The sequence below is a fragment of the Drosophila subpulchrella genome, chromosome 3L (assembly GCF_014743375.2).
Source record: "Drosophila subpulchrella strain 33 F10 #4 breed RU33 chromosome 3L, RU_Dsub_v1.1 Primary Assembly, whole genome shotgun sequence".
Classification (NCBI taxonomy): Eukaryota; Metazoa; Arthropoda; class Insecta; order Diptera; family Drosophilidae; genus Drosophila; species Drosophila subpulchrella.
The window spans coordinates 22,501,263-22,515,104 of record NC_050612.1 but is presented as its reverse complement, the minus strand read 5'-3'; the positions used below and the strand labels follow the sequence as shown (position 1 = coordinate 22,515,104).

The following is a 13,842-nucleotide window of genomic DNA, read 5'->3' as shown; positions in this document are numbered from 1 at the left end:
ACGTGACTTCGCTTAATCAGCAAATCCACTCCACACATCAACACCTCAAGAACCCTCAATAGTTTCTTGTATTTCATACATAGTATTGTAGTCTTTATTTTAACGTATAGTTTAGCGTAGTAGTTTCATTAGGTTTTAGGGGCAAATGTTTAGATACATAGAATTAATAACCAATGTAAATGTAATGACGTATTTACAGGTGGTGCCGCAGCTGTGGCAGCTGGAGCAGCGCAGGCAGGTGGGGCGTATGCGCATCCGGGTCGCGAGCTCGCAGGGCGAGGATCTGCTGGTGCTACGGCTCGATCTTGCGAATCTTCAGGCCTCCGCTGGGGCCACGTGGCGCCAGGTGGGCGACTCCGGGCGAAACGGCCGCCGATCCGGTCGCCGTGCTCACCAGCTGGGGCATCAGGATGCCCCCATTGCTGCTGGCCTCGCCGTTGCCATTGCTGGGACTCGATATGGCTCCATTTTGCAGGCGGCGTTTCAGCACGTATCTCTTGCCCGTCGTGGTCACAGTGGCCACAGCGGCGGTTTTTCCTGCCTGCGTTGGCTCCTCGTTGACGGGATCCACCTCCATGTCGGTGCCGGTATTGTTATCATCATGCTGGAATAAATAGTACAATTAGTGGCCATTATATATCAATTGTAAGTTAGAAACTTACCAGTTCACTGTTGGGGTCATCGTCGTCATGGCCCTCCTCCTCCTCAAACTCAGCACTCTCCGTGTCCTCAGGATACTCCACCAACTGCCCGTTCAGCGTGGGGAATTCAATCACTGGCAGAATATGCCTTTGCTGTTGGTTGCCCTCGTCCATTAACTGCTGGATTAGATTGGCGATATCCTCGCGCTTTTTCGTCACGGTGAGGAAGTCAAACCAATTGGTCAGCTGCTTAATGGGCAGCCTGTAGTCTCTGATGGGCTCGCTGAAGAACTGCTCCACGTACTGGAGTAAATACAGGCCGCAGTCGGTGAAGTTGTTCTGCTGCGGCACCTTGACGCAGTGGCCCGGCATGTTGTCCTTGTTGAAGATGTGCGCCTGCGCATCCGGCTTCTTCACCCGGTACTCGCAGGTGAGATAGTCTCGCAATGTGGCCACCACGCGACTTCGCGAAGCGCCTGCCAGGGAATCAAAGATGAGGATCAGGGGTTGCTTAACGGCTGGAACGTCATCGGATGCAATGTTTCTTGCTGGGCCGCTGGGTGTGGGCTGCGAATTGGAATTCGATTGACTGGGAGTGGGGGTGCTGGTGGTGGTGGAGGTGGGCGTAGGCGTGGGCGTGGCCGCCGGTTCCTTAGCCGAATTGGAGTTTTCGCTATCCTCAGAGGCCATGTCGCTGTCATCGCCCTCTGCCTCATCCCTTTCGCTCTCGTCATCTGCTATCCGGCAAACGTTATCCGCTGTCAGCGCGGCTGGAAGTTGTCCGCCCTCTCCCCTCTTTGTAAGCGGGGTGATGGTGGTGTTGCCAATCTGCAGCGCCACCTTCTTGCCTCTGGCTCGCTTCAAGTGCTGCGGTTCCACTGGCTGATTCGTGTCGAACGTCACGGGACCTTTCAAGTTGGGGAAGCAGATGATGGCCAGAAACCAATGTGACTGCTCGTTGATGGGCACTATAATGAAGTCCTTGTCGAATATATCCACCACTTTGGTCCATTTCTGCACCCTGGCGTGGCGCTTCTGTGCTGCCGTTTGCTTCATGTCCGCCGGGCGCGTTAGCGTTGTCAGCCGCTTGTAGAAAAATGTGCTGAATATGTGCGTTCGTTCGCGTTGCGGTTCCGGAATCAGTGTGTTCCTCAGCCAGAGCAGGTAGAAATCAATGATGATGTCGTTGAGGTAGGACTCCTTGGTTAGGCACACATAGTCCTCCATGCGGATGCACAGGCTGCCGGTTCCCTTCGGTGGATACATCAGCAGGCTGACCTGTTCGTCTGCTCTCAGCTGGCGCGGCGGTGGCTGGGAGCTCTTGTCCTGCGTCTTGCGATCGGAGTCTGCGATCCTCTCGAGAATCTCGGCGGCATCGGTAGAGGATATCTCATCTACGCAGCTAAACATGGACTTGATAATGCCGCGGGCGGACATGGTGACGCTGTCGAAGAGCAGGATCAGGCGTCGAGTGTGGAAGCTGTGCGTCTTGAAGCCCATTTCTGGAATTGAAGGATGATATATACATTAGTTAGCCAGTAGATCTTATGATAGTTTGTATTTCTTAAACAAAATAACAGCTACCAACGGACATAGATCAGTAAAAACCTATTATAGATTGTAATGTACCGATTAAAGGAAATAACAGCTATAAGTTATTGTAAAAAACTATTCAATTATGGATCTTATCTTTACCCTAAATCTTTAAGTTTGGTATGCTTTAAAATATAAATAATATCAAGGTCCTATGTTAATATTATTCAGAGAAAGTAGAGATATAACGACAATTGCGACATAAAACACTACAAGAATGGATACTTTGGATCCTAAGAGCTGTGAAAATACATTCTTGGGTCTGAAACCCTGACAAATTGAATCAAGGGATGGACTGGGGATTCCCCTTAGCTGGGGATCAAAGGTTATGGTGACTTACGTTCGTGGGGCTGATCGTCGGGCAGCTTCAGCTGGTTCTTGACGTATTCGGCGCAGGTCTTGAGGAGATATAGCGTGACCAGCGGCTGGGCGGGCTCCACGTTGCCGAAGTGGGCTATGACCTTGATCACCTCCTGCTTGTGGATGTGCAGCACGAACTTCTCGTCCTTGTCCTGCAGGATGCCCGAGATGCGGACGCCCTTCGAGGTGAAGCACACCTGGGGAGAAGGCCAAGTTGCGATTAGAAAAGGCTATTATACACATTTCGAGGGGCGGGGGAGGAGGGAAAAGGGGCGACGCCTTCTTACCGGCTCCGTAATCTCGAATCTGTAGGGCACCAAACGCACGCAGCTGCATCTCAGGGACACCGAAAACTGCTCCGTTTCGGCGATATCCGTCAGATCCGTAACATCGCCACGGGTAAAATCTGCAAGGGTAAGAAATCGGTAGATGTTGTAATTATACCATTTTCCTCGTGGCTGCCAGTCACATTTTTTATTCACTCGCTGCGTTTCGATCTTCCCACCGCTTACCTTCATCGTTCATTGTCGCTAGTATATTGCAGCTAGTCTCTGTCGCTTAAATTGTTTATTATAAACTATTAAAACCTTGCGAATCTGGGGAAAATTGCAAATGAATGTGGAAAACTATGTGTTTTCACGCATTCGCTTTGCGTTTCTTCTTCTTTTTGGACAGACCGTAAAAATGGCGTGCTCTGGCTGGCTGCGGCGCCCTCTGGCGGATTAGGGTCGCGGCGCTTGGCCAGCGGCATTGCCAACACGAAATTCTTGCACACACAACATTGCTATACAGCAGTGTTGCTACCAGCTAGTAAGTAGCCAGATTTAGCGCGAAAACAAACAGGCAGTGAAAATAGCTAAATGCAAATTAAATATTTGAAATTTGAATTTCATATAAAGCTTGTTCTAATTAAAAAAAGGTATTTCATAAAGATAAATCTCTCATATTGTGCAAATATCAATATCTGCTATTAATCCCTAGATACCTTGTGCAAATGTACATAATTTAAGGGACATTCTTATTTGCTGATAATACTAAATTCTAAGAAGAAATATATTAAAAATTTAATATCAATTAAAATAATTTTAAAAATACCCTTTTTTTACTACAAATATCGAAAAACACCTAACATTAATAGTTCATTTTGTAATGGAAAAATATTTTAAAATGCTTTTAAAAAAAAGATATGGATTGGTATTTATAATATCCCCCAAGAATAAACTAAAAATATATAAATAGCGGACTACCTATAGAACTTCGAGATTTCGAAAACAAAAAGCTATCTTCATGTTCAGGATAAATATAAGCATGAAAGAATCAAATAAAATCCCAAAACATATATCAATGCTATAATTAGATCTTACCTTTATATAAAGGTTCCTCATCGATGTCCGGTAAATTTGGCTCGCAGGCGAAAGCGGCGGAAAGTTCATGAAGATTGCCGTTGGAGTTTAATTTTGAATTGTTTGTGGGTTGCTGTAAGGATAGTATAGTTATTTAATATCGCTAGAAAACAATAGCAAAGATAATGCGGAGCTTACATTTCCAGTTTCCGAGTTGCCCTCGCCCTCATCGGCTTCATCTTCGCTGCTCAGCAGCACCACGGGATCCACTTCGGCCACCCGTCTGCCACCGCGGGCCCTTCCGCCCCTCATGGCCATGGGTCCTCTGCCCCGTGCTCCCACTCCGACTCCCGACGAGTAGGCCACTCCGGCCAACTGTTTGCTAAATCGAGCTGCTGCCAATTCTCGTTTCTTCTCCGCCGCCGTCGTTGCTGCCGTCACAGCCTCGTTGGAGGACGACGAAGCTGGCGAGGATGCAGCACTGTTCTTGGGCATGTAGGACTTGCGCTTGGGCGGCTCCGGAAAGACTCGTTTGCACCGCTCGCAGCGGGCGTGATCCACTCCAGTGAAGCCGCACAGCTGGCAGACGGCCAGAAAGCCATCGATCAGCTTCCTGCCCTCCGAGGGAGCAGATCCAGTGGAGCCCGCCGATGAGACTACTCCAACTGAAGTGTTTCCACTGGCCGAACTGGCCGCTTCGCGTTTCGCCTGCTCGGCAGCGGCACTCGCTTGGGCGTAGGCAGGCGAGGGACTTGGGGTGGCAGGATTGGGATTGGCAGCTGCTCCAGCCACCGGTGCTTGATTCTCCTGCGAGCGGTTCATCTGCAGACTCTCCTCCGCCCGGGAAATCAATTCGCTAGCAGATTCATGCACAGTGAAGCCCACGGTGACCACAAAGTCCACATTGGCACCGCGATGCTCGACGCACTGGATGGTTGTGTTATGGTCAAATGGCACGCCCACTTGCTCGAGAAGATCCTGCACCGTGCAGGATTCACGTGGAAGCGTAAATGTGATCAGACGCTGCTCTCCGCTGGCCAGAATCACCAACATCTTGGCACTATTCTTATCACGTTCGGCTATTTCCTGGCCTGCTCGGTTGTTCAGTACATGTTGCGAGTGAATCTCGTAGTTGTTGTGCGAAGTCTTCATCACGGAAGATCCCTGGGTAACGGCTGCAGGTGCAGGAAGTGGAGCCACCACAGCCGCAGGTATTGCCCTCTGCGGCTGCATGATCCTGGTGCCGGGGGGCAAGGCCCCAGTAGGTTGGGAGGGTGTTATCTTGGCCGTAGGCCGAACAAGGGTTCCAGGAGTTGTGGGTCTTATAGGTGCCAGGCCGGGGTTCGGTGCCGAAACAGGAGCTGGCGAGGCCGATAGCGTTTGCCTCTTCTTGTACTCCGCCAAAGTCATGCTGGCTCCACTGGCTGGACGGATTCCTTGTGCCTGACTCTGCACTACTTGCTGCTGTTGCTGCTGCTGTTGGTTCTCCTCCTCTTGCGTGGCAGTGCCTCCAGGATAGTATGTGGTTAGCGTGGTGCCCGTTCCTATCTGCATGGGTTGCATTTGGTTTTGGGCCACCGGCTGTGTAGCTGGCGGGGGTTTCTGTTGCTCCTTTTTCAGCACCGCGGCCTGAATCCTCTCCTCCAAATCCATGCCTATGTTACTCGACTGAACCACTCCACCGGCGGGTGCAGGAGCAGGGGCCGGAACTGGTGCCGTAACGGCTGAAGTCAGGGTCACAGGAGCCCTGTAGCGAATCGGACCATGCCGCATCATTAGCATGTGCTGGTGCTGCTGGGGTTGCTGCTGTTGCGGCTGCTGCTGGGGACTTCCGTCGGTGACCATGTGTGTGCGATAGAGTTGACGCGGCTGCTGCTGCAACTGCTGCTGTTGTGGCTGCTGCTGCGGCTGGCCGAGATTCGTGCTAATGGTGATGTGTTTCATTTGGGCTGGGGTCACTATTTGCATGGTCTGACCGTCGCCGCTGGCGCTGGTCTGGACCACCAATTGAGCTCGAGTGGGTCGCACGCCGGCAGGGCGCATATTCCTAACCAGGCCGCCGGGCACTGAACCACCCACAGCTCCTCCTCGCGGCCGAACTTGCCGTACAATTGTTGTGGGCGTGAGTGTGGGCCTGGTGGTGATTAGCGTTCCTGGTCGGGCCAAAACCGCTCCACCTCGGGCGGTTTTTCTGAAGGAAGTCCTCACAAGCTGCGTGCCTCCAGTGGCAGTGGTGGTCACTAGCTGCGGCTGCTGTTGAGCCACCAACTGTGGCTGCTGCTGCTGCTGTGGCGCCTGTGGCTGTTGCTGCTGCTGGGGCTGTACCTTTTGCACCTGCAGCTGCTGGTAGACAACGTTTTGTGTTTGCTGGGGAACCACACGAGCCTGGACCAAATGAGCTGTCTGGGCAGTGGCCTGCAGCTGCATCTGCTGTTGCTGCTGGACTTGTTGCTGCTGCACTTGCTGCTGCTGTACGTGCTGCTGAATGACGTGCTGTTGCTGCTGCTGCTGTTGCGGCGAAGTGGCATAAACGACGCGGTTGTTGTACGGATGGATGGCTGCCTGCCGCATAATCAGCTCCTGATGCTGCGGACCTTGGATCAACACAGGCTGCTGCTGAACAATCACGTGTGTATTGTTAAGCATCTGAGTAGAAGAAAAATGTATGATTATGTTTGACTGTGATGGGAAAAACAAGTATATAGTGATCTTACCCCCAAAGGTCTTTGTGGCGGCTGGGTGGTGGTCATGCGGTAGACGATCTGCTGGTGCTGCTGTGGTTGTTGCTGGGCTGGCGATGTCTGCAGCTGCAGCGTTTGCGGCTGCTGCGCTTGCTGTTGATGCTGCTGCTGCTGGGGGCTCTGAAGCAATTGGGGCTGCCCCTGGGGTGAAGCCTGCACTTGGTAGGTGGCGGCATGTTGCTGATACTGCTGCTGCTGTTGTTGCTGCAGCACTTGCTGCTGCTTTTTCTGTTGCTGCATGTGCTGTACGATGGCATTTGGTTGAAGAACCTGCTCAGAGGTGTAGTAAATCTGCTGTGTGTGCTGGATGGCGGGTTGCTGCTGCTGATGCTGGACATATTGTTGCTGCTGCTGCTGTTGTTGCTCCAGATGCAATTGCTGCTGCTGTTGCTGCTGGGCATCCTGTTGCTGCTGCTGATAGTGAACCTGCTGCACTTGATGCTGCTGGTGGTGCATCACAACTTGTTGTTGCTGCTGCTGCTGTTGTTGTTGCTGCTGCTGCTGTTGCTGGTGTTGCTGCTGCTGCTGGGCGAGATCGTCGCCTCCGATAATGTGGTATGTGGGTGCAGCCGACTGCTGGGGCTGCTGATATTGCGCAGGAGCTGCCGTTTGGTAGACCACTTGCTGCTGCTCGTTGAACACCAACTGCTGGTCATCCTGAAGCACCAAGGACTGAAAGGAATAGTGGATTAGCCAGACGATTAGCAGGATCTTTTGATACTACTCACCCCCACCTCATCTTGGGGCACTTGCACTACCTGCAAATCCGAGTAGACGGGCTCTTCCAGGGGCACTATGTACTGCTCCATTTTCAGGCAACTAAAAATGGGTAAACATTATTAGTAATTATTAAATTTAATTTAAAAATTCTTTTTTAATAAAAAATATGTTCCTTTATTTGTCTTAAATATTTCTAGCTTTTTTTTAACCACTTTTATAAATTCCATAACATAATAAACAAATTATAGAACCACTTTTAACTAATTTTGTGAACAAATCACTACTTATTTTATAAACATTTATAAAAATCCTTTCCTAAATGAATTTAAATAATATAATAAGAAAGCTATATAGGATATTACAATAGAACCGTAGGTTTTTAAACAATATTTAGCATCAAAAAACACTAAACAAATTTGATGTGCCAATTACAGGTTATATTCTGCGTCTCAGTGTGACCCTTACTAAATTCCTTAACATGTACAAGATCAATTAAAGAACAATAACATGGCTTTATATGTCTTTTATAACTAAACAAATGCAAAAACATTACTTGACACGTATTTATCCCATTTAAAACCCATTAAACAAGACTAATTTTGTGCCCTTTTGCAGGCGTCTCACTTTTGAGACATTTTCGCAGACCTCAAACATACACATACAAAAACACATTTGGTTAGCTAAAGATGCAGCCATTCTAGGCAGAAATCTAAAGTTTATACATATGCCCTATGAAAAAACAAATTACTGGTAAATTTCTCTGCATTTTTAACCTTTTTTTGGCAAATTTATTATACAATTAGTGGGCATTTCTGGTGCCTCATTTTTTTTTTGGTCATTTCCACACACACACACCTCCTTCGACTTTCCAAAAATGGCAACTTTTTAGCGCCGCTCGCTGTGCTAGCACACGGAAATTATTATTCTTCGATTAAATCATATTCGCGCTGGCTTTTCACAATATTCACACGTTAATTACTCGCGTTTTTGCTTGAAAATCCAGGCTTTCTTTCTTGCAATAAAAATGGCGTTCACAATGCAGGGCAGCATTTGGTGGATTTCTTTCATCTGGCAATGCCCGCACGGGCAGCGCCACCTGGCGGCTTCGACAGCTGTTTACAAACATTTTGCAGCGTTGCTTTGGGCCGCTGGTTTATCGATGTCTGCCTTGTGCCGTCCTCTTCGCCTAATATTTAGAGGTCCCTCTGTTTGGCATGTAGCCCGTTTAAGGGGACCACTAAACAATCGGGCCACTGGAGTTGGCTTAAACTCTTCAGATTTTCGCATTGAACGCGGTTTTCGAACGTCTGCTTTCACTTTGGCCCACATGATGGAGTTACTTGGCGAAAGTCGGGTGATAACGTTTTTTTACGCCCGTTGATACCGCGGTTTTGAGCACTGTGTGTTTTGTTGTTTGCTGCGCGCTCTGGCGAATTGGGCGAAGAAGAAGAAGCGAGGCAACAACAACAGCGGGAGGAGGAGATGGCAGAACGGCGATAGGCGGGAAAACGATAGGCTTGGAAGTTTTGGGTGGAAAAATAATCATGAGTTTTGGAAAATTCTTTTAAATATTTATATATAACACTTTTTCTGAAAGTATCAATACGTGCAATAGAAAAAATTAATCAAGTTAATATATTGTTTTTAATCACAACATATTAAAACTAGTTTTCTGAATGAAGTTGAAAATGTTATTTTTTAAAATAGATAAATAAAACAAGATTTTTTTTTTATTTTTAGACGATTAAATATCTCTAGTGATTATAGATTTAAAAAAAAGTTTTTACCTATATATTTTTCCAAGACTCCTATTGGGTTTCTTTATTATTAAAATAGTAAATAAATCATACTTTACTTTTAAATTAGATTAAAAAATATTAATTTATAAATATTAGAGATTTTAAAGAAAAAAAGTGTTTTTTTCAAGCCACCTATCGGTTTTTCTATCGAATTTGTCCATCCTATTTGACCATCCCTAATTCCGCAGCTTATTTATTAACAATGTCCAAAATATTTACGCCCACAAATCAAATACGCCTTACAAATGTCGCGATTGTGAGGCTAAAAAAAGGAGGCAAGCGTTTCGAGATCGCCTGCTATAAAAATAAGGTCCTGTCCTGGAGGAGCAACAGGTAAAACCCACTAAAGTCAACACGTGCCAGTGGTGAAATATGTTTTGCCTATATCTAATAACAATATTACCACCATTTAGCGAAAAGGACATTGATGAAGTGCTGCAAACCCACACAGTGTTCACCAATGTGTCCAAAGGACAGGCGGCCAAGAAGGACGAGCTGCAGAAGGCCTTTAATAAAACGGATGAGACGGAGATTTGCAAGGAGATCCTGAGCAAGGGAGAACTCCAGGTGTCGGAGAAGGAGCGCCAAAGTTGCCTGGACACCCAGCTGAACAGTATAGTCAACTCCGTGGCTGCCTTGTGCGTAAATCCCGAGACCCGTCGTCCATATCCCGCCTCCATCATTGAGAAATCCCTGAAGGATGCCCACTTCTCGGTGAAGATGAACAGGAACACCAAGCAGAACACTCTGGAGGCCATCAAGATGCTCAAGGAGCACATGCCCATCGAGAGATCGCGCATGAAGCTGCGGGTCAGCTTTGCCGGCAAGGAGGGCGGTGGCAAGCTCAAGGAATCGGTGGTCAAGTTGGCCAACGCCGTGGAGCACGAGGAATGGGAAGAGGCCACCCTGCACCTCACACTGCTGATAGATCCTGGCCAGTATCGCGTCATCGATGAGCTGGTGCGGAACGAGACGAAGGGCAAGGGACTTCTGGAGCTGCTCGAACTCAAGGAAGTGGTCGAGAACGAGGAAGTCTTCTAGGAAAGGCAGTCGCCTTAAAAATCATCTGTTTTCCCCGTACCTTTGTTGATATTTATGTGAAACATAAAAAAGAAAATGTGGAAATTATAGCAATCCATGTCTCTCGAAAAACATTTTTAAGCAACAGATGTTGCTTACTGTTTTTAATGAAATAATCCATTCTTTTTTGATGAAATAATATTTTAAGGATATGTTAGGAGTTTTGATTGAACTGCTTTAGAACTCCAGGCTTGCAAGATAGTAAATTTCAGAGCTTTTTTTTTATTTTGTATACAGTTTTGTATTGGGAATATAAAAATTAAACTGCAGGATTACAAGTTCAACTGTTCAGCTACTTAATGTAAATAAGGAAAATGAACAAGAGTTCTTTTTAATACATATATGGGATTATTTATATAGAACTGGACCGAGATTATAACAATTATAATGTAGAATTAAAAAGGTGATCTGCTGCCCAGCTTTATTTTCGCTTCTTGAGGTTCTCAAAGCGGCGTGAGAGGTCATCGAAATCAATCTCTTCCTCGTCGTTCTTCTTTTCAGCATCTGCGCCCGGCACATCTGGTAGATCGTTGGGTACGTTGGGCAGCGATGGGAAATCCAATGGCGGCGGAGCACTTGGCAACACGGGATCGCTTGGCGGCAGCTTGGATCGGGGTTGGGGTTTGGGTTTGTTGGCATTCTGAGAAGGGAAAATAATAAACAACAATTAATATCACACTTTTTTGAAGCCACCAACCAGTAAATGTAAGAAACCTTCTTTTTCTGATGTTTTAACAGCTTTAAAAAATTATAAAAACCAATTTTAGAAGCTATCATCCAAATATTAATAAAATAAAGTGTTAAATTGTTTTAAAAATAATCATGTCTGAGATATATACATTTTCAGAAAAGACAGGTTTGGTACCATAGGAATTGTAAGAAAATAAATGCTTGATTGGGTCAAATCCAATGTCCTGACCTGGAGGTTTACGGGATTAATAGAGGTGTAACGCGGCGGCGGATCGTTTTCGGGTTTGGGGCGCTGTCAAGCAAAATCAAAGAAAACATAAGGCAAATAATAATAATAAATCAATAGGGCACATCGAGACAAGCGAAATGATAAAAACTGGGCAGACAGTGTGGGCAGCAAACTATGAATCATTTGGATGACTGGACTTACACGCACAGTGGGCATAGACAGGCCAAAAGACGTCACACACAGATAAGGATTGGAGATCACAACCCATGGAAGCGATTTTCATTTGTTTAGTAATGTTGCAGAGAGATAAGCAAGTTAGTTGTTGGTTTAATAGCGATCTACACGGGGTTAACCTACCAAAATATTCTCATCCGGGCTGCCCGAGCCATCCGTATTGTTTGATTCACGCTGCAACGGCCCAAAAATCATGCAAAACATGCCAAAAACTTAACTATGTACTATGTTTTAAAGAGATATTTACATTCGTTGCAGTTGCAATCAGAAGATTGAGTTATTTACGGATAAATGGCTTTAAAACTAAAGTTCCTTGAGTCCAATTATAGATTGTTGTTTAACATACCTTAGTAAGTATGTATAAGGTCAATCCTAAGATTATGGTATAAATCTACTGACTACAAATTCCACAGTAATCTTTGTATATCTAACAATAGTATCTTACTATAAAACTACTCTCAAATTATTCTGATTGCAACTGAACAAACCAAAGCTTTCCCTTTTCTCTATGATAATAGAAGAAGAATCAAAGAAGAATATTTACATTGATGAAGTTGGTGTTCAGATCCTTCTCCTCAGCGCATTTGGCAGGCAGGACTGCAGGCGATGCCGGCTGATTGGGCGGTATATTGTAGGCGAACGGCGGCGGTGGCTGCATGGGGTGTGGAGCAGCATATGCTCCGGCTGGGGCACCACCTCCTCCTCCGCCACCTGGACCACCAAAGGGTGGGTAATTGAAGGGCTTAACGCTAGGTGGCTCCGGCATATTGGGCAGTGGCGGCACTGCTGGATAGCCAATGAAGCCCATTTGCGGTGGAGCTGGCCCACCAGAACCTCCGCCTCCACTCAAGTTGTTCCTATCGGATAGGTCAATCAGATGCGGCTGCTGTGGCTGCTCCTCCTGCATGACCTGCGGATCCGGTTCGTACTCGATGTTGTAGTTCTTGGCAATGGCAATGAGGTACTTCTCCACCAGCAGCTTGGGAGGCGCCTGCAGAGTGAGCTTGTGCATCAGTTTCTCGGACACATAGTGCTCTCCCGTGGCCGTTCTCGACTGCTCGGCGAACTGGGGACCGTACTTGGTCACAAATATATCCGATATGATCTTCAGCTCGGCTATATCGCTCTGCAGGCGGGGGCACACCCACACCAAACTGGCCACGGGCTCAGCGATCCCGGTGTCCAGTTCCTTCATCTGGGTGATGAGGCCAAATCTGGCGAGCAACAGGTCGCAGTACATCTCCACCATTTCCATGGCCTCCACCAGGTAGTCTTCCCTGTTTGAGCAGTAAATATGTGGGTGATATATGAAGGGGTTCTGTGGATGATGTAAATCTGCACCCACCTTATGATGTGCTCCACTCGAATCCGTGCTCTCTCCGTTTTTCCCGTGGCCAAGTAGTCGGCTATCTCCTTCCTGGACTTTTGCGTCAGCTCCGCCTTCTTCTTCTCCAGCAACTTCAGGCGGTTCAGAGCCAATCGAAGATTGGTCTTCAGTTTGTTGTAGTTGGGACCGCTGGAAAACATCCTAACTTCACCCTGTGCAGCCGAATTAATTAATGAAAACAAGGAACTTAGTTCGGAGGTGATTCATTAAATTATTAGGGAAAAACAATGTGACGTCACATGAAGTGTGACCTTGCAGCGTTGAAGAGGAAATCGCATTCTCCCACGACGGTCACACAATACAATTTTGAATCGTTACAATTTAAAATATTTTTTATAACAGCCTCCCCTACGCAACTTTATCCGCGATAAATGACTCAAATTATGGCTCATAGAAGTGCAGTTTTCAGTTCCCATTCTGAAAGCTTTCAGAAATACGGAAAAACTAACATGAAAATGGGATACAATTTTGATACTCTTTAAAAGCAAAAATCTGATTGTCGAATATTATAGAATTCACCCCCAATTCATAGAGGTATCCCACGTCTAAATCGGGATCCAATAACTAATATTATGGAATATATGTAGAAGTGCAGTTTTTGGGTTCCCTTTCTGAAAGGTATTGGAAATACGGGAAAATCCAACATGAAAACGGGTTTAAAATTGGACCCTCGATTAAAGGTAATATTTTAATGTAGATTATTAGAGAATTCCACCACAAACTGATAGAGATATCCCACGTCAAAATCGGACTACAATAACTCAAGTTATGGAATCTAGAAGTGCAGTTTTGGGGATCTATTCTGAAAACAATAGGAAATTCGAAAAAATCGAACATGAAAATGGGTTAAAAATTGGACCCCCTTTTATAAGTAATATTTTAATGTAGAGTATTAAAGAATTTCACCATAAACTCATAGAGGTATCCCACGTCAAAATCGGACTACAATAACTCGAGTTATGGAATCTAGAAGTGCTGTTTAGAGGTCCATTCTGAAAGCCATTGGAAATATGGAAAAATCGAAC

The 13,842-nt window shown here is 46.4% G+C and overlaps 3 protein-coding genes across 9 annotated transcripts; 1 reads left to right on the top strand and 2 right to left on the bottom strand.

Annotated features, from left to right (window-relative positions):
* Window positions 1–71: 71 nt before the first annotated feature.
* On the bottom strand, window positions 72–8,841 carry LOC119552913. Of its 2 annotated transcripts, XM_037862847.1 has the most exons (9): window positions 8,254–8,841; window positions 7,407–7,497; window positions 6,652–7,350; window positions 4,136–6,583; window positions 3,959–4,070; window positions 2,882–3,000; window positions 2,575–2,791; window positions 663–2,143; window positions 72–604 (listed from the first exon to the last, which is right to left on the bottom strand). In XM_037862847.1, the coding sequence occupies exons 2-9, from the start codon at window positions 7,485–7,487 to the stop codon at window positions 293–295; spliced, it is 5,469 nt and encodes a 1,822-aa protein (XP_037718775.1). In that variant the 5' UTR covers window positions 7,488–7,497; window positions 8,254–8,841; the 3' UTR covers window positions 72–292. The 2 variants fall into 2 exon arrangements, with proteins under 2 accessions (XP_037718775.1, XP_037718777.1); XM_037862849.1 differs by lacking the exons at window positions 3,959–4,070; window positions 4,136–6,583; window positions 6,652–7,350; window positions 7,407–7,497; window positions 8,254–8,841 and adding an exon at window positions 3,107–3,264.
* Window positions 8,842–9,355: 514 nt separating this feature from the next.
* LOC119554212 (ribosome maturation protein SBDS) lies at window positions 9,356–10,351 on the top strand. The gene is made up of 2 exons (XM_037865017.1): window positions 9,356–9,530; window positions 9,611–10,351. Exons 1-2 carry the CDS (start codon window positions 9,400–9,402, stop codon window positions 10,236–10,238), a joined length of 759 nt encoding a protein of 252 aa, XP_037720945.1. The 5' UTR covers window positions 9,356–9,399; the 3' UTR covers window positions 10,239–10,351.
* A 125-nt stretch (window positions 10,352–10,476) lies between these two features.
* On the bottom strand, window positions 10,477–13,053 carry LOC119554210 (IST1 homolog). Of its 6 annotated transcripts, none has more exons than XM_037865011.1 (5): window positions 12,776–13,053; window positions 11,975–12,707; window positions 11,554–11,604; window positions 11,197–11,259; window positions 10,477–10,917 (listed from the first exon to the last, which is right to left on the bottom strand). In XM_037865011.1, exons 1-5 carry the CDS (start codon window positions 12,955–12,957, stop codon window positions 10,699–10,701), a joined length of 1,248 nt encoding a protein of 415 aa, XP_037720939.1. In that variant the 5' UTR covers window positions 12,958–13,053; the 3' UTR covers window positions 10,477–10,698. The 6 variants fall into 6 exon arrangements, 5 of the variants coding, with proteins under 5 accessions (XP_037720939.1, XP_037720941.1, XP_037720942.1 ...); XR_005219805.1 differs by having other exon boundaries at window positions 10,832–10,917; window positions 11,197–11,387; XM_037865013.1 differs by lacking the exon at window positions 11,197–11,259.
* Window positions 13,054–13,842: the final 789 nt, after the last annotated feature.